Source organism: Numida meleagris, chromosome 9 (assembly GCF_002078875.1).
Source record: "Numida meleagris isolate 19003 breed g44 Domestic line chromosome 9, NumMel1.0, whole genome shotgun sequence".
NCBI classification, from domain to species: Eukaryota; Metazoa; Chordata; class Aves; order Galliformes; family Numididae; genus Numida; species Numida meleagris.
Window position 1 is genome coordinate 3,274,010 of NC_034417.1, and position 19,197 is coordinate 3,293,206.

General features: G+C 36.9%; 1 protein-coding gene across 8 annotated transcripts in view; it reads left to right on the forward strand.

Annotated features, from left to right (window-relative positions):
* HERC1 (HECT and RLD domain containing E3 ubiquitin protein ligase family member 1) overlaps positions 1–19,197 on the forward strand; it is a 114,251-nt gene that overhangs the window by 73,198 nt on the left and 21,856 nt on the right. For 3 of the 8 annotated variants that reach the window (XM_021407801.1, XM_021407800.1, XM_021407806.1), the window contains exons 31-52: positions 105–260; positions 481–587; positions 821–931; positions 1,012–1,188; positions 2,044–2,283; positions 2,490–2,573; positions 3,087–3,607; positions 5,698–6,473; positions 7,539–7,737; positions 8,672–8,832; positions 9,166–9,282; positions 9,494–9,725; positions 10,826–10,950; positions 11,200–11,420; positions 12,576–12,844; positions 13,264–13,316; positions 14,553–14,753; positions 15,344–15,518; positions 16,211–16,481; positions 17,136–17,349; positions 18,095–18,354; positions 18,913–19,040. In XM_021407801.1, the coding sequence (XP_021263476.1) occupies positions 105–260; positions 481–587; positions 821–931; positions 1,012–1,188; positions 2,044–2,283; positions 2,490–2,573; positions 3,087–3,607; positions 5,698–6,473; positions 7,539–7,737; positions 8,672–8,832; positions 9,166–9,282; positions 9,494–9,725; positions 10,826–10,950; positions 11,200–11,420; positions 12,576–12,844; positions 13,264–13,316; positions 14,553–14,753; positions 15,344–15,518; positions 16,211–16,481; positions 17,136–17,349; positions 18,095–18,354; positions 18,913–19,040 (4,798 nt within the window). The remainder of the gene's footprint in view (positions 1–104; positions 261–480; positions 588–820; positions 932–1,011; positions 1,189–2,043; positions 2,284–2,489; positions 2,574–3,086; positions 3,608–5,697; positions 6,474–7,538; positions 7,738–8,671; positions 8,833–9,165; positions 9,283–9,493; positions 9,726–10,825; positions 10,951–11,199; positions 11,421–12,575; positions 12,845–13,263; positions 13,317–14,552; positions 14,754–15,343; positions 15,519–16,210; positions 16,482–17,135; positions 17,350–18,094; positions 18,355–18,912; positions 19,041–19,197) is intronic. The other 5 variants (XM_021407802.1, XM_021407807.1, XM_021407804.1 and 2 more) reach the window with 5 other exon arrangements.

Here is a 19,197-nt window from a genome sequence, read left to right on the forward strand (position 1 = left end):
ATCCCTTGGAATATGAATTGAAGCATGAGGAAGTGTAGTGTTTTGCATAAAAATCTCCCAGAAACCAAAAAACATAAATGAAAACTTTTCATTTAACTTTATAGCTGCCCTCCGAAAGCAACACGCAGCAGAACTGCACTTGGGAGACTTCCTTGTTTTCCTGCGTAGAGTTGTCTCTTCAAAAGCAATTCAGTCTAAAATGGCATCTCCAAAGTGGACAGAAGTACTTCTTAACATTGCTTCTCAGAAGTGTTGCTCAGGTATGAGGTTTTCAAAATGTGCTTAATGGCTATACTTGCATTTCTGTAATGCAGTTGCTAAAACCAGGTCCTGTTTGATCATATATTGTACACTGATTTTTAGCTCTTCAACTTCAGTAGGTGTACTTGGGAAAATTGTGCATTGGAGGCATGCAAGTCACAGGTGCATGCCTGACGCAGAAGTCACCTGTAGATTATTAACATACTCTTCCATCTTCAGGAGTTCCCTTGGTTGGAAATTTGAGGACTAGACTTCTTGCACTTCATGTATTAGAAGCTGTATTACCTGCTTGTGAATCTGGCGTGGAAGATGATCAAATGGCTCAGGTCTTTATATTTTGCTATAAGCTTTTTCACTTGTTTCTTCAGAAAGTCTCATTAGAATTGTAAATGCTTCATAGATTTGCTCCGAATCCAAATCAGATGAGGTTCTTTGTAGATATTTGCTTATGTAAGAGCTCTAAATATTTTGACATTTATACCTGTGAAGCAGAATAAAATGTGATTTGTTGACCTCATCTTGGCTTCAGAATGATCTGAATTATATTCTGATACGCCAGGTTGTTGAACGATTATTCTCACTTCTGTCTGACTGCATGTGGGAGACTCCTATAGCTCAAGCTAAACATGCAATTCAAATAAAGGAGAAAGAACAAGAAATGAAGCTGCAGGTAATTATGGTTTACTTCCTCTTCTGATGGAATGCAGCTAAGTTACATTTATTACAAACATTCTGTCCTGTTTCTGATAGAAGCAAGGAGAGTCTGAAGATGAAGATGAAAACCTTCCCATACAGGAAGTGTCCTTTGACCCTGAGAAAGCTCAGTGCTGCATAGTGGAGAATGGGCAGATTCTGACTCACGGAAGTGGGGGCAAAGGGTATGGATTAGCATCAACTGGAGTCACTTCAGGGTGTTACCAGTGGAAGGTAGGTCTTTTCTTACCTTGTTATAGAAATGTACTGTAATTTATAAATAGTAGCTCACTATGATTTTTAGGTTATGACAGCATCCTTGCATAAATGACATTTTCAATCCCAAGAGAAGAATTTGTGGCTGGTCTTGAGCCCCAACCGTTTGGAGTAAATTTTCAGCTGATATTTCAGTACACAGATTGGAGGCTGCGATTACACATTGAGTATTTGTAGAGGTGCTGGTACATATTCCTCAGATTCATAGTTAGCATGGTTGTGATAGTCTTGAAATAGTTATTTTCTGAACTATGTAGATCTTGTATTTCTCCAAAGGAAAAAAATATTGAGAAAACATTTTGATCTATTGCAAAAAGGCAAAGCCTGTCTGACGAGATTAGCCTTTAATTAATCATCTGAATGATTTATTCAGTAATACAGATAAATATGCAGTTATAGTCAGTATTATCTTTGAGCATAGTGCTGCTGCTTCTTTTTTTTACTGGAATCTACATAAATTACTTGCTGTGAACATGAAGAGTAAAGCTGGTTTATTTCTGTAATATGTTTATCACTTATGAGCCAGCTTCTGTGCATGTTTCCTGAGTCAGAAAAAAAAATCTTGTATTTTTTTCAGACAGTTCTCTTCGTTAATACGAGGTCAAATTTAAACGACTTACTAATGATTACCCTTATATACCAAGACATCCCTTTGGAAATAGAATATGATTTTAGCTTATTAAATTTTTTGTTTTATTAAATGCTTGTGAGTAATGTGGTTATAAGTACTAATGATTATGTTTAAGACAAATTCTTATCGCTTTGTTCTGTTAGAATGTGTATTCTGACTTTTTATTTTTATTGGCCATTTAGTTCTACATTGTAAAGGAGAATCGAGGCAATGAAGGCACATGTGTTGGTGTTTCTCGCTGGCCAGTACACGATTTTAACCATCGCACTACCTCAGATATGTGGCTATATAGAGCCTACAGTGGTAACCTGTATCACAATGGAGAACAGACTTTGACTCTGTCCAGCTTTACCCAAGGAGATTTCATCACATGTGTATTAGATATGGAAGCAAGAACTATTTCCTTTGGTAAAAATGGAGAGGTATTTAATTGTTTATTTTCGGCTGTGTTTGGTTTGGGTTTTGATTGTTGTTTTTTTTAATAGTAATTTGGCATAAGTATTTTATATAAAGCTATTTTATATAAAGCTAAGTATATTGGTTAAGACAGGAATATAATTTTGTCATGTTTTTGCTGGTTAAGGTATTGTAAGTTTCTGGTTTGTTTTTGTTTTTATGTTTTACGTAGGAGCCAAAACTAGCTTTTGAAGATGTGGATGCAGCAGAATTATACCCTTGTGTTATGTTCTATAGCAGTAATCCAGGGGAAAAGGTAACTTATGTGTTCATCTGCATTGATTGCAAGTCTGTCCTTTCCCTGGTCTGTGTCAATGGATGTAGAGGGTTTTTTTGGGGGGAGTGAGGATTATTGGTAGTTGAGAAGTACTGAGAGTGTCAGTGATCATTCATTTTAAGGCATGAATAGCACTACATTATCTGCACACTATGTGTGCAATCTACCATGAAAGGAAAATGTATTTCATTTGAATTGATTTACTCACCATTTGATCTACACATAAAATCACAAGCTCCAGAAACCAGAGATAATATAATATTAGGAATTCCAGATATTCTGAGATCTGAGTCTTATGTGGAAGAACTGTTGGAATTTTGGTATCTTTGAGTTTTATAGGAATGCAGTATTAAGATGAAATTCCTAGGGTACTTCAGCAAAAAAAAGGTAGTGCTGGTCCATTTTTCTATTCATCAAGAGTCTCTTCCTTTAAAATAAGATCCTGTGTAGATTGAGAAGATAACTTTTAATCTGTCCTCTTCAAACACTTAGGTGAAAATCTGTGATATGCAGATGCGTGGTACACCGAGAGATTTGCTACCTGGTGACCCCATCTGTAGTCCTGTTGCTGCAGTGCTGGCAGAAGCCACCATCCAACTCATTCGGATCCTTCATCGCACAGACCGCTGGACACACTGCATCAATAAAAAAATGATGGAGAGACTGAATAAAATCAAAACATGTCTTAAGGAAGCAGGTCAAAAGCTGAAGAAAAGCCGTTCAATTCAAAGTCGAGAAGAGAATGAGGTGAGAGAGGAGAAAGAAAATAAGGAGGAGGAGAAGGGCAAGCATAATAGACATGGTCTGGCAGACCTTTCGGAATTGCAGCTGAAGATGCTGTGTGTGGAAGTGTGGCCTGTTTTAGCAGTAATTGGTGGAGTTGATGCTGGACTTAGGGTTGGAGGTCGATGTGTACACAAGCAAACTGGACGTCATGCCACTTTACTTGGAGTAGTGAAGGAAGGCAGTACATCTGCTAAGGTCCAGTGGGATGAAGCAGAGATCACTATCAGGTATAGTATGCTCACTTTCTGCACTTTTCAAAATCTAGTGGTGTTTCGTGTTCAGAAATCTTCAGAAGTAACATACATCTTACATTAGAGTCATGTTGATCAGTTATTTTAAGCTTAAATTTTAAAATAATGCACCCAAAATTGGATTTTCTGAACAAACAAGTATGGGTTAAATGTCAGTGGTATCTAGTAATTAAATATGTATAGCTTGGAATTGATTGGCATCACTAGAATTCTTAGTTTTGGGCTCAAGGTTTCAGAGTTGGAACATGACTGGAGTGTGAAATTTTCCCAAATTTGTAATTAGTACTGCTTGTTTTTAAATACGTGTTGCCCTCTTAATTTACTATAGCCGCCTCTTGATTATGGATATAAAGAAGATTTTTACTAGGGGAATTTGCACACTTTTGTTGTAAATGGTGAATCTGATTCTGAAGAGTCCTGGTTTGACACAGTGGAGTTAAGAACAGATCTCTTTGCTGCATTGGTGTTTAATTCTTAGGGGAGTAGAAATTGCTCTGTGGGGCTTGAGAGGTGAGTCAGAGTCATGAAGTGGGAAGATTCTGTCTTTCTGAAGGTGAGCGGATGGGGCTCCTCAGATCAGTGCTGCTTCGAAGCAGCATTTATTCATTTTTGACCTGCCTTAGAGAGCTAAAGGAGTGGCCTGTATTTGATGTTGACCCACTGGAGCTGTTCTGCAGAGGGTATTGAGAACGCGTGGAGAAAGCTGGAAGGAGATGCTTCTTTTTCCACCTTTCCTGCTGGTTCACTTTCGAAGGGAGGGCACTGGGAAGGAAGCTGTGAAACGAAGCTAGAGCTGTCTGTAGGCTCAGTGGTGTTCTCACAGGAATTGCTTGTGGTTTTTGAGTGGAAAGATTTGCTTCACTAAAATCCTTGTATTCTTCAGGCTATAGTTAAACTTAAATTTTGTGGAGAAATTGAGTAGTAATTATTTTTTTTGCCATCAGTTAAAATTACATTTTGAAGCAACAGAGGTCAGACCATCTCTTGGAACTTTTGCAACATTTTGCTTATTTTGTTGTTATGCAAAAGGTGCTGTTGCTTTAATTAAATATACTGAAGTGCAATTATCAAATGTAGTTCCAGATATTAAGTATGCCCATGTGGCATATAACCTTAAGTGTGCCCTTAAAATAATTTCAAATGCTACTTGAGTGAAGTGGTGCAGCGCTTGACCATAGACAAGGGTAGTTGGTTGAATTAAGTTCAGCATGTACCTCCATAATTAGAATAAAACTCTAAGTAGTATTTTACGTTATGAAAGGGGGAAACTTTTGGGGGGTAATTTAAGGAAGATTTAAAAACCCTTTATCTACTGGATACACAGGAAAATGTAATGGAAAATAGAAGATGTAGGGAAAATACAGGCTAGTGAATTTTTATCCTGCTTGTGGTGCAAAGTAGTCAAGTATAACTCCTAAATATAACATAAAGCTTTCACTGAATACAGCTGAACAGATAAGTAGGCATCTGTTATCTGTGTGTTGGGTTTCCTGACCTATGTTTTAGAAAGTCACTGTCCTCTGTAGGGAATCTGTCTTGACATAAACAGAGGCAGAGTTATCATAAGCTATCAGCTGTGTGCTCCTTCCAGTAATTTGAACAGGAGTGTGCAGTCAATAAGTGTGCAATCAATCAAAACTTTTACTTAATGCTTAAGAAAAAATCAGTGCTTGATATCTAAGCTTTTATTCCTGTTCACAAATTCTGCTTAGATAGGACAATAAAATTTGGCTTAAGGTAAAATATCTTAGAGGTCTGTTTTATATTTTGAAATAATACAGAAGAAACCTCTGTCAGCGCTAATTGATAGCTTCTGTGATGCTTCTGGATTTTAATGGTTGTTGTTGAAAACCTGCGCATGCTTTTGTTGCCTTTGCTCTGATACCATATCTCCCCATTTTCTGATCATAACCTCATTTTCCCCTGTTTACATTTAATTTTTAGAATTGGTTCATTTATTTCATTAAACGTATTTTACATCTTACTTTGCCTACATTATTTCCTGTACTTTCCTCCTGTCTCTCCCTCACTTGCTTTTTCCTGTGTCATTCTGATCTTTATTAAAGCTTCCCAACTTTTTGGTCGCCTAGTGATACTCCATTGTATAATCTGGAGCCCTGCGAACCGCTGCCCTTTGATGTTGCAAGATTTCGTGGGCTGACAGCTACTGTGTTGCTGGACCTTACCTATCTGACCGGTATTCATGAAGATATGGGAAAACAAAGCACCAAGAGACATGAGAAAAAACACAGACATGAATCTGAAGAGAAAGGGGAAACGGACCAGAAAATGGAGGGTGATGCTGGAGCAGATACGCGACTAGCACCAGGTGCCGAGGATAACAAAGGGCAGAGCGCTGCAAGCTCCAAATCAGAAAATGAAATTGCTTCCTTTTCTCTAGAACCGTCGACTCTTGGGATGGAATCCCAACACCAAGCTGCTGAAGGAAGAAAAAAGAATCATGAACATTCTCCAAGAAATCATGATATAGTTCAGTCAGAAATCAGAGCCGTACAGCTGTCTTATCTTTACCTTGGTGCTATGAAGTCACTTAGTGTTCTTCTTAGTTGTAGTAAATATGCTGAACTACTGTTAATACCAAAAGTCCTGGCAGAAAACGGTCACAACTCTGATTGTGCTAGTTCTCCAGTTGTTCATGAAGATGTGGAGATGCGTGCTGCCTTGCAGTTCCTGATGCGACACATGGTGAAGCGAGCAGTCATGCGCTCACCTATTAAAAGAGCTTTAGGACTGGCAGATTTGGAACGGGCACAAGCCATGATCTACAAATTAGTGGTTCACGGATTGCTGGAGGATCAGTTTGGTGGCAGACTTAAGCAAGGTACGTTTTCAAAATTATTAAAGTATAGTGTTAAACTACTGCATATTTGCATTTAAATTGTTTGGAACAATAACGATACAAATGACTTAATTCTGTAATTTTGTAGTGGCTATACTTCAGAGGAATCTTAATTGGACAGAGAAATTTTACAGAGACCTTTTAAATATTTTTAGATACAACACTGATTTATTTATTTTTATAACCTTTTCTCCAATTCCTTATTTTCATAAAAAAATGAATGCAATCAATCAAATGTAAGGCTTCCTAATTTTTCTTTATGCTTTTGAAAAATGAGCAGTTCTGTATATTTGTTGGAAGGATTCGTGTATCACGCAAGTATCGCACAGTTCAGTGTTGTGAAAAATGACCGTATACAGTCATGTTAACAGATGATGTTGAGAGTTTGTTCACTTTGTTTCTCTTCATGAGAATTTGTGAATCAGTTCTGGGTTTCGTTTGTTTCTTTTCCTGAGATATTTGGCATTGAACCAGCAGAAGTTGAAGAGAGAACGCTTGTCATTCCTGTTCATCTTAAAAATGTGTATATGCATCTTCAGGGAGATGGTTTAAATCAGTTAAAACAAAAAAAGAAAATATCTAAAATATTTTTTAATCCTAAATTATCTAAAGTTTTTTTTTTAATTATCTAAAATATTAAAGATAATCCCTGTGCTATTTGCTTCTTTATTGTCTTATGGATTTCTTAGAAATCAACCAAGAAAACCTTCAAAAATCTGCTACTTAAGCTGGTAAATTAAGAACAGCTTTGTAATTGATGAGCCCTTTTACCTAACATAATAATTCAAGATACAATGGTAAGTATCACAAGGTCTAACCTCTAACCAAGTTTCTATGATCTAGAAAGTTTTACTTGTTCTTCACCTTGTTATCAGTATGACAACAAGAGACCAATTTGTTTACTTAAGTCCATGAGTCATTGGCAGAGCTATTTGTGTTGAGTTTCTGCACAACCTCTTTATTAGGGGAGATTTTTTTTTTGAAAGTTTAGCCACAAGTACTGTTTACTAAGTTTCATTAATGTTTCTGTGCTGTTTTCTGTTGCAGAAGTAGACCAGCCAGTGGAAGAGGGTGATCAGTCTCAGCAAGCCCAAACACCCGTTACAACCAGCCCTTCTGCTTCTAGTACAACCTCTTTCATGAGCAGCTCTCTGGAGGATACTACCACTGCTACTACTCCAGTAACTGATACTGAAACTGTTCCTGCTTCTGAATCTCCTGGTGTTATGCCTCTCAGTCTTCTTAGGTAAAATGTTTTCTAAATTACATATCATGTATGTCTTTAACTCTCTGAGGTTTTGATAACATTCATGTTTTTACTTGCTGTTAAGAGCTGCCTCCACAAAATACAAAGTTCCGTTTGTTACTTTACTTTGAGGACATGTGTTTCTAAAAATAAAAAGCTGCTGAGCTTTTCATATATGCTATAGATACATACATATAGGATCAAAATTCTTCTGAGCAGGAGGAAATACCTTCTGTTCTCCTTCAGTTCTCATTTGATATAGTTTAAAATACAGATCAGTGACATTCTGTATTTTAATTAATAGTTAAGTAGTTGGTTTCGAGACTAGAATAGATCCTAGTTTGCGAGCAACTCCACAGTCCCGTTTGTTTCATCCTACACTCAGAGACTGAAGTGGAAGTAAGATGAAGCTGGTTAATCTGCAGGGGTTATTTGAGATGTGGAAGGAAATCTTCTTTGCACTGAACACAGTCCTATTCTAAGTTTATTACTTTTGTTGACATGTCTGGCCTCTGTTCTTAGAGGCGTTTCAGATACGGTTTTTGATGAAAGTCAGAACAAAGTCTTATCACCAGGACAGTGAAAGTAAAATACCTTACAAAGAATGATCAGTCAGGCCAAGTTCAGTATGTAACATAGAAATGGGAAGCAAGTTTACTTCTCCTTTGTATCCTTGGACAGCACTTGGCCTTTGAGGTATTTTTAGGTGCATGTCTGGGAATTCAGCTGTCCAGGCAAAAAAATTGAAATGATTCGTTCCTACAGAGTTCCTTCCCTCCTCCCCTAAATATTTGTAGTATTACTCCTTACCCTTGCAAAATTCAGTTGCTGTAAGGTGCGCTTGGCAAGTTGTGCTCTAATTTGATGTATTTCTTGTGTCAGACCTTTTTCAGGGTAGCTCTTGTTCATGTAAGTATATTGCTTTTTCCTAAAGGCAAATGTTCTCCAGTTATCCTACTACAACTGTACTCCCAGCACGACGTGCTCAGACTCCTCCAATATCTTCTTTACCAACATCTCCTTCAGATGAAGTTGGGAGGAGGCAGAGTTTGACTTCTCCTGATTCCCAGTCTGCAAGGCCTACAAATCGTACAGGTATATTTGTAGTCAGTAGAGACAGAAATAGGGACAGTTGTAAACTCACACAAATTGTGTGTAGTTTTTTAAGACTCTCTGGGATTGTAAAGGAGGCTTCTGTTATGAGTGTCCTAGTTGATTAAACGGAGGTGACATAACACAGTTGTTACTAATAAGAATAAACACTGTCTAATTTCATTGTATCTTACCTTATGTTGGAAAGTAACAGAGAGGAAAGTTGTTAAGGCAATTGCTCCCTTATCTGAATCTAATGAATCTTTGCCAAATGAGAACGAGATTTGCTAAAGTGGAAAAAAACTAAAGAATGGTCTATATTTTTTGTCTTTTAAGCTTTGTCTGATCCAAGCAGTCGACTTTCAACATCTCCTCCTCCTCCTGCCATTGCTGTTCCATTGTTAGAAATGGGGTTCTCCCTCAGGCAGATTGCAAAAGCCATGGAAGCCACAGGTAATCAATAACTATATCAATTTAAACTGAAAAATCAGATAAATATTGCATCAGAAAAAATGTTTCATACTTTAGTTCTTCAATTCTGTAAGTATTTGGGGGGAAAAAATGGATTTTTCACCATCAGTGACAGAATATAATTAATATATATACAATATGTATTATATATCCAGTATAATACAATTTTAAAGAGTGATTTTCATGCTTTCAGGTGCCAGAGGGGAAGCAGATGCACAGAACATCACAGTGCTTGCTATGTGGATGATAGAGCACCCTGGAAATGAAGATGATGAAGAACCCCAGCCAGATGTGACTGCAGATGCACGGCATGGGGCAATAGTCTCTGGAAGTGGTGGAAAATCTGGAGATCATTGTTATTTGCAGTCACCAGGTGACATCCCTTCAGCTGATGCTGCTGAAATGGAAGAAGGCTTTAGTGAAAGGTAAAATGTAGTTTTCCTCTAACACCTCGAAATCTCTTGCTGAAATTGGAAGTTTGGTATGTTCACTGTTACTAATGGAAAACACTGTAATGCCATTTCTGAAATTTGTTATGTTAGTAAAAGCAAAGATACAATTAAAATAGGTCCACACTGTATGTTTACTTTCTTGTACTGCTTATGCACACAACTGAAAAGAATGTAATTGAGCAGCCTTCCTTCAAAAAAAGAGGAAGAGCGAACAGGAAATGAAGACAGAGAGCTTACATTTTACCAGTGAGACAAGTAGTAATAAAGCAGAAATTCATAGGAGAGTGGGTTTTTTTGTTTGGTAGTTCGTTTTTTTTCTTCAGTATATTCATAAGCCTTTACCTTCCTACATCTTTCCTTTTAAAGAAATTCTTGTTTTGTCCAGAGAATTGAACTGAGATTTACATTCTCGGCCATATTAACAACCTGAGATCTAAACTATATATTAATCTAGGAAGAAAGATTTTACTTAATCCTAAAAATAGTAGCTACACTGTTAAGTGGCACCTGCTGCAGATCATACCAGCTTTTTGCTAACAAGGGGGGTGAGAATTGCACTGTGTATTTTGAGAATGCTTTTGTTCAGGTTCCTTGATCCTAATGAGGTATGCATTTACAGGTTTCCTTAATTGATTGTCTCGGGTAAAATGTTATTTCACAGAGAACGCACAGATTTCAGGTGGGAAAAATAAACTAATAAGTGTTACTCACTTGTTGAGTGAGAGAGGGTATGACTGATGCAGGGATAGAAGTGTTGATTTTATTTCTTTAACAAAGAAATAAAGAAACCTAGGTTAGGCTGTAGTTAGCACAGCATGAAATGAATGTTCTTCTAATGTTTCTGGGAAAGCTTACGTGTTATGGAAGCTTTGCTGCCTCTCGCTTCTTAAAGTGAATCTCATGTTCAGAAAGACAGCAGGTATGGAATGAAAATTCTTGAACTCCAGAATCTTTCTTTTTCTTCTGTGAAAGGAACCGTTCCCAAAATAGGATCCTAATATATTTTCCCTAGCTACTGTATGCAGCTGTATAAAACTGTTTTTGATTTACCTGTTGATTACAAATTCTTGTAGCCCTGATAATATGGATCATGCAGATAGTGCAGCTTCTGCAAGTGGACCTCCTTCTAGAAGTCGGTCATCTGTAACAAGAAGACACAAGTTTGATTTAGCTGCCCGAACACTGCTAGCACGTGCTGGTAAGTGCTCTAAAAGACTTGCAGGTTTTTGCTTATCCAGTAAATGAAGAAGATGGGTATTGGTACCTAGCATGAAAGCTACACAAGTCTCCTTTGCATATGTGTGTCAGTATATCTTTAGATTGTGTTTCACGTGCTAAATGAGGAAATCATGCATATCTGAATTTAAAGACAAGGAAGAAGATAGCTGAAAGTGGATTTATGCTTATTACATGCAAAATAAAAGTACTGTTTTCTTTTTCACTTGAGCGGGATTATACCGCTCTGTACAGGCCCACAGAAATCAGAGTCGAAGAGAAGGGATATCTTTGCAGCAAGATCCAGGGGCTCTTTATGACTTCAACTTGGATGAGGAGTTGGAAATTGACCTGGACGATGAAGCAATGGAAGCTATGTTTGGTCAAGACCTGGCTAGTGATAATGATATTCTGGGAATGTGGATCCCGGAGGTATTGGATTGGCCTACCTGGGTGTGTGTGATTGCAGCGGGGGCTGCTTTAACTTACTGCTCTTTGCATGGTTGCATTTTTTTAATTTGAAGTAACATGCAGAAGTTTATTTCACAGTTTAAAATATCCTACTAAAAGCCAGCCATGCTAAAATTTTGTGTTTTGTAGCTTCACTTTTAGATTAAGAATAGTGCTTTCTTGTGTTTCTTACTCTGCTGTGCGTCACGTACATAGTTTTTCTGCCCTCTTCCCTGAAAGATGACAATAGAACTAGTATATTTGTTTTGATGATAGTTATTAGGCCAGATTCTTTGGCAGGGAAATTCTGTTCTATTTAAAATAATCATAATAATAGTAATAATAAATCTCATCTATAGCAACGTAATTTGCACTTACATCAATTTTACCCTCTTAATTTAGTCATGTGACATATATGTCAGCCTCTGAAAAGGATTTATAGATGGTCCTCATTCAGTTGTATAGCTCGCTCAAAGCACATTTGAGATATAAGAGAAATTTATTAACTTTGGTTTTTTAATTTTTGGAGTATCCATCTAAAGTTGACGACCAACCTACAAGACTAAACTTTCAGTTCCTAATTATAACATTACTTGATTCTGATATGGAAGCAAGGTGCAATGTGCATGTGTAATCTTCAGAGTTTGGTTCACTGGAGCATCTTGATGAAATTACTTAGGATGGAAAAGTAATTCTAGAAGAATGAACTCTAAATTCAGGCAGTGTCACGGAATGTATTGACACAGATTACTCTTTGGCATAGTAAATATAAAGGCTGATTGTCTGGAAACAATGGATTCTTCTTTAATAATCTGATCTCATTCATGTTCTGAGACAAACAAGATAATTTAAAGACTGTATTAAATGTAAACTAGCAAAGTTGTGTATGAAAAATACTAGTATCAAGATTTTTTTTTAGTCAGATCTGAAACGAAACACGAAAACTTAATCCCTTCAAACTTTACATCCCAGTGTTTTTCCTCTTCTGAGATGATCTGGTTGTCTAGTTCTGCTTTGCCCTCGTGTGAGTTAACCATACAAATTCTACTTCGTGTAGTAGAAATGGCCATAAACATCCACTTAACAATATTGGCATATTTTTATATCTAATATGAAGATATTTTTCTCTGTAAGTGACATGAGAATCTTATTATGCAGCACGTTTGTGAATCTGAGGACAGAGAAGAAGTAGTGGTTTGTGAACTGTGTGAATCAAGTGTTGTCAGCTTCAATCAGCACATGAAGAGAAACCATCCCGGCTGTGGTCGTAGTGCCAATCGTCAGGGCTACCGTAGCAATGGTTCCTACGTGGATGGATGGTTTGGTGGTGAATGTGGAAGCGGAAATCCTTACTATTTATTGTGTGGCGTCTGCAGAGAGAAATACTTGGCCCTGAAGAGTAAATCTAAAGCATCAACTTCAGAAAGGTAACAAAATAAAAGACAGTGGGACACTGTATGTGAAGGAAAAAAAGAACTGTAAAGTGTTTATTAGCGTATGAATTTTAAGAAATTGAATGAAGAAATAAAAATTGTTAGTAGAACTATTGGATTTGAAATCTTTGTCTTCATTAATTTTTTAATAGAGAAAGGAATTTTTTCTTGAAATCTTGCTTCCTGTTGTTGATTTTGAAAAAAAATTTTTTCTGGACATGCCATTATTTTTATGAACTATTTCCACATTCATACTGCAAAATACGTTATTAATTTCTCTTGCTATTTCCAGAAGTCATACATATATTGACATAACAGTAGAGTAACCTTACAGTAAAGCAAATTTAAAATTGGTATGCGTATATATAAATGATTGAAGCCATTTAGTTTTCTTCGTTCTTTTTTTCATATAGGTACAAAGGCCAGGCTCCTGATTTAATAGGTAAACAAGACAGTGTCTATGAAGGTATGTTTTCAAATTTTTGAAGATATTGAATACTTACACTTTTCTTTCTCCATAAATGTAGATAAACGTGTAATGAAACTCTCCTTGAAGATATCTTCAGACTAGATTTAGTGCTTTTGTTGTTGTTTTTAAGTTCAAATGGAAATAAATCAGTGATGTTTTTCCCTTGTATTTCATCTGCTGGCTTGTAATTAAGTTTGGTGAATGAAGTGTTGTAGGTTGATATTATATCCAGAACTACATATTTAGTCTAACATTCAAATACATTTCTTCAGCTGCCTTTTTAGGAGAGGTTAATTAGCATAAGTTAGCTTCTGGAAATTTTGGTCTTAGGCTTACTCTTACTGCTGCCTTTTTATTAGCTGAGTGTGTCTCAACAATGCCTTTCATACCTGAACAAATTATTTCTAATGACTGTGGAAAATCTTTCACAGGCAACACTTTGAATCTGGGCCTTTCTGTAGCTTGTATGATCACAGTTAAATGAGTTGCCACATTTGTAGATTAAATGTAATTGAGTGTTCCTGAACTTAGGGGCAAGTTTTGTTGTTGTTGTTTTGTGTTTTTTCCAGCAAATAAAAGCTGTTGAGGTATGGAGAGAGTTAGAGAGGGAGAGAGAAGTAAATCTAGATTGATGTCTGTGTAAAAGGCTGGGAAGTCAATGGAGAGTAATGGAGTACATAATTTATTTACAGTTATGGGATGGGAGTGCAGACTGGGGCATGGGAAGGAAAAACAAAGGCCTGGATAGTACAGTAATGGCCTAAGAACTTGCACGTACTTTTTGATAAGCATGAACACTAGCAGTCTCTAATATCTGTCTTTTCTGTTCGGTTCTTTGGTATATATTTCTGCTATCATGATTTAAAGCATTTCAGTATGTCCACACTTCTTAATGTAATCCAGATTTTAGAATTGTCTTTTTGTTAGGTACAATAACCTCTTGTTTCTAGATTCCAAAAAAACAGCTAGATTGATGCCTCAGAGAATCTTCCATGAAATTTCTGTGTGGTAGAAATAAAGACCAGAATTAATGAAAAGAGGCAAAAGGGTTTTTTTTTTTTCTAATTCGCTTTGTTGTGCTAATGGCAACATCTGAAGATGAGAGTCAAGGCTACTAAGTTGCAGATTGCAGTTCATATTTTATTCCCCATGTTGATTTTTTAAAATTCTCTTAACATTACTTACTGCTTTCAGATTTTGTAGCTACTAATAATTGTATTTCTCCAATTCTAGAAGACTGGGATATGTTAGATGTAGATGAAGATGAAAAGCTGACAGGAGAAGAGGAGTTTGAGTTACTGGCTGGACCTCTTGGCTTAAATGATCGACGTATTGTACCTGAACCCGTGCAGTTCCCTGACAGTGACCCTCTAGGTGCATCAGTTGCAATGGTGACAGCCACCAACAGTATGGAAGAAACACTGATGCAAATAGGTAAGTTTGACATGAATTTAATTCACAGAACATATACATCCCCTTCGTGGGGGGGGGGGGGTGATTTTATAGTGATGCAGAAATATTTTGACAGTCTTTCCTGCTTTCCTGTTCCATGAGGAAACAAATTCTAAATTTTCATTTTGTGAGAGTCGGTGAGGAGTGCATGGCATTTTTGTTGACAGAAGACTTGAAGCTTTGGTTTACTAACAAAACCGTGACCAAAGTTTTACAATGAATGCCTAATCAAAGGTTCGTGGATTTAGCTGGAGATTTACTGATCATCATACTGAAATGCAGAATCTGTATTTAACTTTGTAGAGCCTGTTGAATGGGCAGTGGAAGCTGAGGAATTAGTGTTAGCATCAGTAACATCAAATTGTTACTTATCTAGCTTTGTAAATAACAAATAATTAAATTACGTAGAATTTTAGAAGTCTATTTTCCAGTCAGTCGTTATCACCTTCTATATTTCTGATATGCTGAAAACTGAAACTTTTTTTAAAGCAACCTATACCAGATTTGCTTCTGTGCTTATTACGATATGATGTTTTGTTCTTTAAACACTAACACAGATTGTTATTTCCAAGGTTGCCATGGCTCTATAGAAAAAAGCTCTTCTGGCAGGATAACCTTAGGAGAACAAGCAGCTGCCCTAGTAAATCCTCATGACCGTGTTATGGCCTTAAGAAGAGTGACAGCTGCTGCACAAGTCCTCCTTGCAAGAACTATGGTTATGAGAGCACTCTCGCTTTTGTCTGTCAGGTTTGTGGCATTCTTGGCAGCACTATTTTTCATTTGGATTTAGTTACGTAGTAATGTTTGGTATAGATGCACTTTTATGATTCCTTTGGGAAAGTGATGCTCATATACTTAATTCATATTATTAAGAGAGAAAGTTTTGTTGATTTTGTTCCTTTGAACCCTATCTTCAAACTTTATGAAGGAGACTTCTACGTCTTATATTGAGAGCAGGCTCCAGGAACATCAGCCACTCAAAACATAATGATTCTGTATTTGCCAGTTGGCTTTTGTTCAAGACAAGTATTAGAAATAAAAGGTAAACTTTGCAGGAGAGAAGACGTAGCACAGGATTTGGTGGCATATGAGGATGTGAAGAAGTCATAGAAATCTGACATACGTGTTGCCATAACATAACTGTAAACGTGAATTATCCATATAACTTTGTTTATGAGCAATTCCAGCTAAAGTTACGGGTTTTAGTTAGGACAAGGCTATAGTATACATATATTTTTATCTTCACTCTTATCTTAAAAGGAGTGGAGGGAGGCTCCAGCTTTGTTTCTGTCTCTTCCCCTTTCCCCGAATGGTAATACTATCCAGCTAACCAAGCAGGCAGTGTTCACTAATAGTTTGGGAATAGTTTTGTCCAAATACAATTTTACTTAAAAATATACTAAAAAAGAAACAAGAGCATTTCTGTTCATTTTTGACAGTGGTTCCAGTTGTAGCCTGGCAGCTGGTCTTGAATCCTTGGGATTAACAGATATCAGAACTTTGGTTCGTTTAATGTGCCTCGCTGCAGCAGGGAGAGCGGGACTCTCCACAAGTCCATGCACTGTGTCAAGTTCAACAGAGCGATCTAGAGGAATTCATAGCAAAACAAGCAAGCCTATATCATGTCTTGCCTATCTGAGTACAGCAGTGGGCTGTTTGGCATCAAACACTCCTAGCGCTGCTAAACTTCTGGTGCAGTTATGTACCCAGGTACGTTACGTGGATTGAACTACTTCTACATGAGATGAAGCAATCCCTTTTGTCCATATTGATAACTTGTGCTTTTTTCTTCTGAACTGTGAGACCGCCCTCTCTGACTCTCTAACTGAGTCAGTTTTGGAATATAGATTGTTTGTATTTAGAGATGATCTACTGCTGTGGAAATGCAGTGGTGTTTCATACATATGAAGACGCTTAAATGCAATCGGAGTTATTACTTATTTTGTTCTTTGGAATTTGAAATACAGTCATGGATTAATGCAAGTTTTTGGGTGGAATAATGAACTTTATTCCACATCACTGCTTTTCACCCAGGTGCAAAAAATTTATAAAAAGTTCTCCTAGAAGTTCCTTAGTTTTTGCTGGTAGTTGTGCTTACTTGAGAATTTCTGTTGATTGATTGATTCCTGGATCTGAATGCCTGCTTCCACTAAGACCAGGTATTCAATCCCCAGGGCAGAAGACTTAAATTCCATGTTGTATATGGTATTTGCCTGTTAAAACAACATTGTTTGGGAGCTAAGAATTTCTACCAAAAAAAAAATTGTCAAACTTTAAATTCTTTTTTCAACTAAAAGTGTTTTTCAAAATTGATTTTTTTTTGTTTGTTTCTTCTAGTTATTTATTTTATTTATTTATTTTTAGAATTTGATTTCTGCAGCAACCGGTGTAAACTTGACAACAGTTGACGATCCAATTCAACGAAAATTTTTGCCAAGCTTTTTAAGAGGAATTGCTGAAGAAAACAAACTTGTAACTTCTCCAAATTTTGTGGTTACTCAGGCACTTGTAGCACTGCTGGCAGACAAAGGGGCCAAACTGAGGCCAAATTACGATAAAGCAGAATTTGAAAAGAAAGGTATGATAAGGCTTTTATTTATTCTAATTGCTTAGTTATTAAATCTTCAATCTCTCGTTTCTATTTAAGGAAAGGTGCTAAAATATACATAAATTTGCTCTCAGAAATATCTTTATTTATGTTGTCTTGTAGTTTAGGACACAAACTACTTAGAAATAGGGATTTATTACCTAACTACATCTGCTATCACTTCAAAAAGAAATCTAAACATTTGTATGTATTCAAAGTCATAGAGGTGTGGTATTCGGCCCTCGCTGAGCCACATACTGAAATTAAGGGGAATAACAGTTAGTTCCTGACACCTGAGTACTCTTCTGTATCCGGTGCACAAAATTTTGTTAACTATGCTGTTGAGAGGTCAGGGAACTCAAAAGCAACTTCTTTGTTTCCACACCAGACTGTTTCTTTCAGGGAAGGGAAGGACATCCTTAGTGCAGCTTATCTCAGAGGAGCCATTCTGCTGTTTAGACAGCACTTGCTCTTTGAATAACCATTTTCCATATGGTGAGAATAAGAATATTCAAAATTCTCTTGTTAAGGTGTTTTGGGTGTTTTTGTGAGAGGGGGCTATGTTCTCTTGGTATCAGAAAAGGTTCTTTTCCTAATAGTTAATGTGATTGCAACATTCTTATAAAATGCTCGTTAATCTTCTTCTCTTTTTTCTGGAAATTATGGCTAATGCTGTGTTCATTTGTGTACTTATGTTTGGTACTCATCTAGGCATCATCTCATTGTTTTGTTTAAGCAGGTTTAATTGCCCATTTGTATGCCCATCCTTCCTATGATCCTTCTGCTGTAGGCCCTCTGGAGCTGGCTAATGCGCTGGCAGCCTGCTGCCTTTCTTCAAGGTTATCTTCACAACATAGGCAGTGGGCTGCTCAGCAGTTGGTGCGAACTCTTGCAGCTCATGATCGAGATAATCAAACTATTCCTCAGACCCTCGCTGATATGGGGGGAGACTTACGAAAATGTTCCTTCATAAAACTGGAAGCTCACCAGAAACAGGTAAGCATGATTTCTCCCAAAATTGCGTGAATTTTAATGCTCTACTTTCTTTTGGAGAATACAGAAGAAAAAATAAATTTAAAATGGTTGTTATGCAAATATACTGTTTCCCACAAAATGTAGTATTTTGGTGATCAAGTACATTATTGCTCGAGGGTATCTCCGCTATAGAAAAGTGCATACCTTCTTTGAAACTTCTATCAAAGGAGATGTGCAACTGTTCTCACAGCACACTAAATCAGTAGAGTTGTCAGTCTTTTCTTGGACTAGATCTTAATTTGCAGTAGTTTTTCTGTTATAGTAGTTAACATCTTTTTCTGGTATTCTGAGCTATAGTGGCCCTGTGGAGCATGAATCTGAACAAAGTGCAGCATCCTCATAAAACATAGATACTTGCACTGTATGATACTGTAAATGTAGAAGAGTGTATTGTGTTTTTCAGTAATACAGATAATGCTCTGTTCTGGTGGTTTAAGTTTGCATTGTTATTAGCGAAGAAAGTTACCTAAGCTTTAGGTTTAAACTCCAGTTTTGCCATGATCTCTTTAATATTTGTAGGTCATGACATGTGTTTGGTGCAATAAAAAGGGACTCTTGGCGACCAGTGGAAATGATGGCACCATCAGAGTTTGGAATGTTACCAAGAAGCAGTACTCATTGCAGCAAACATGTGTGCTCAACAAATTGTAAGTCAATTCTTTATAAGTGTCAGATATTTGATTTAAGTTGCAATTGTGCAAGGTAATGAAAAGAGGCAATCCTACCATTTCTTCTGCACAGGCATTCTTTCATCTTTTTTTTTTTCCCTGGGATTGTTTCTGTGTTTATGGCAGGAAATGTAAG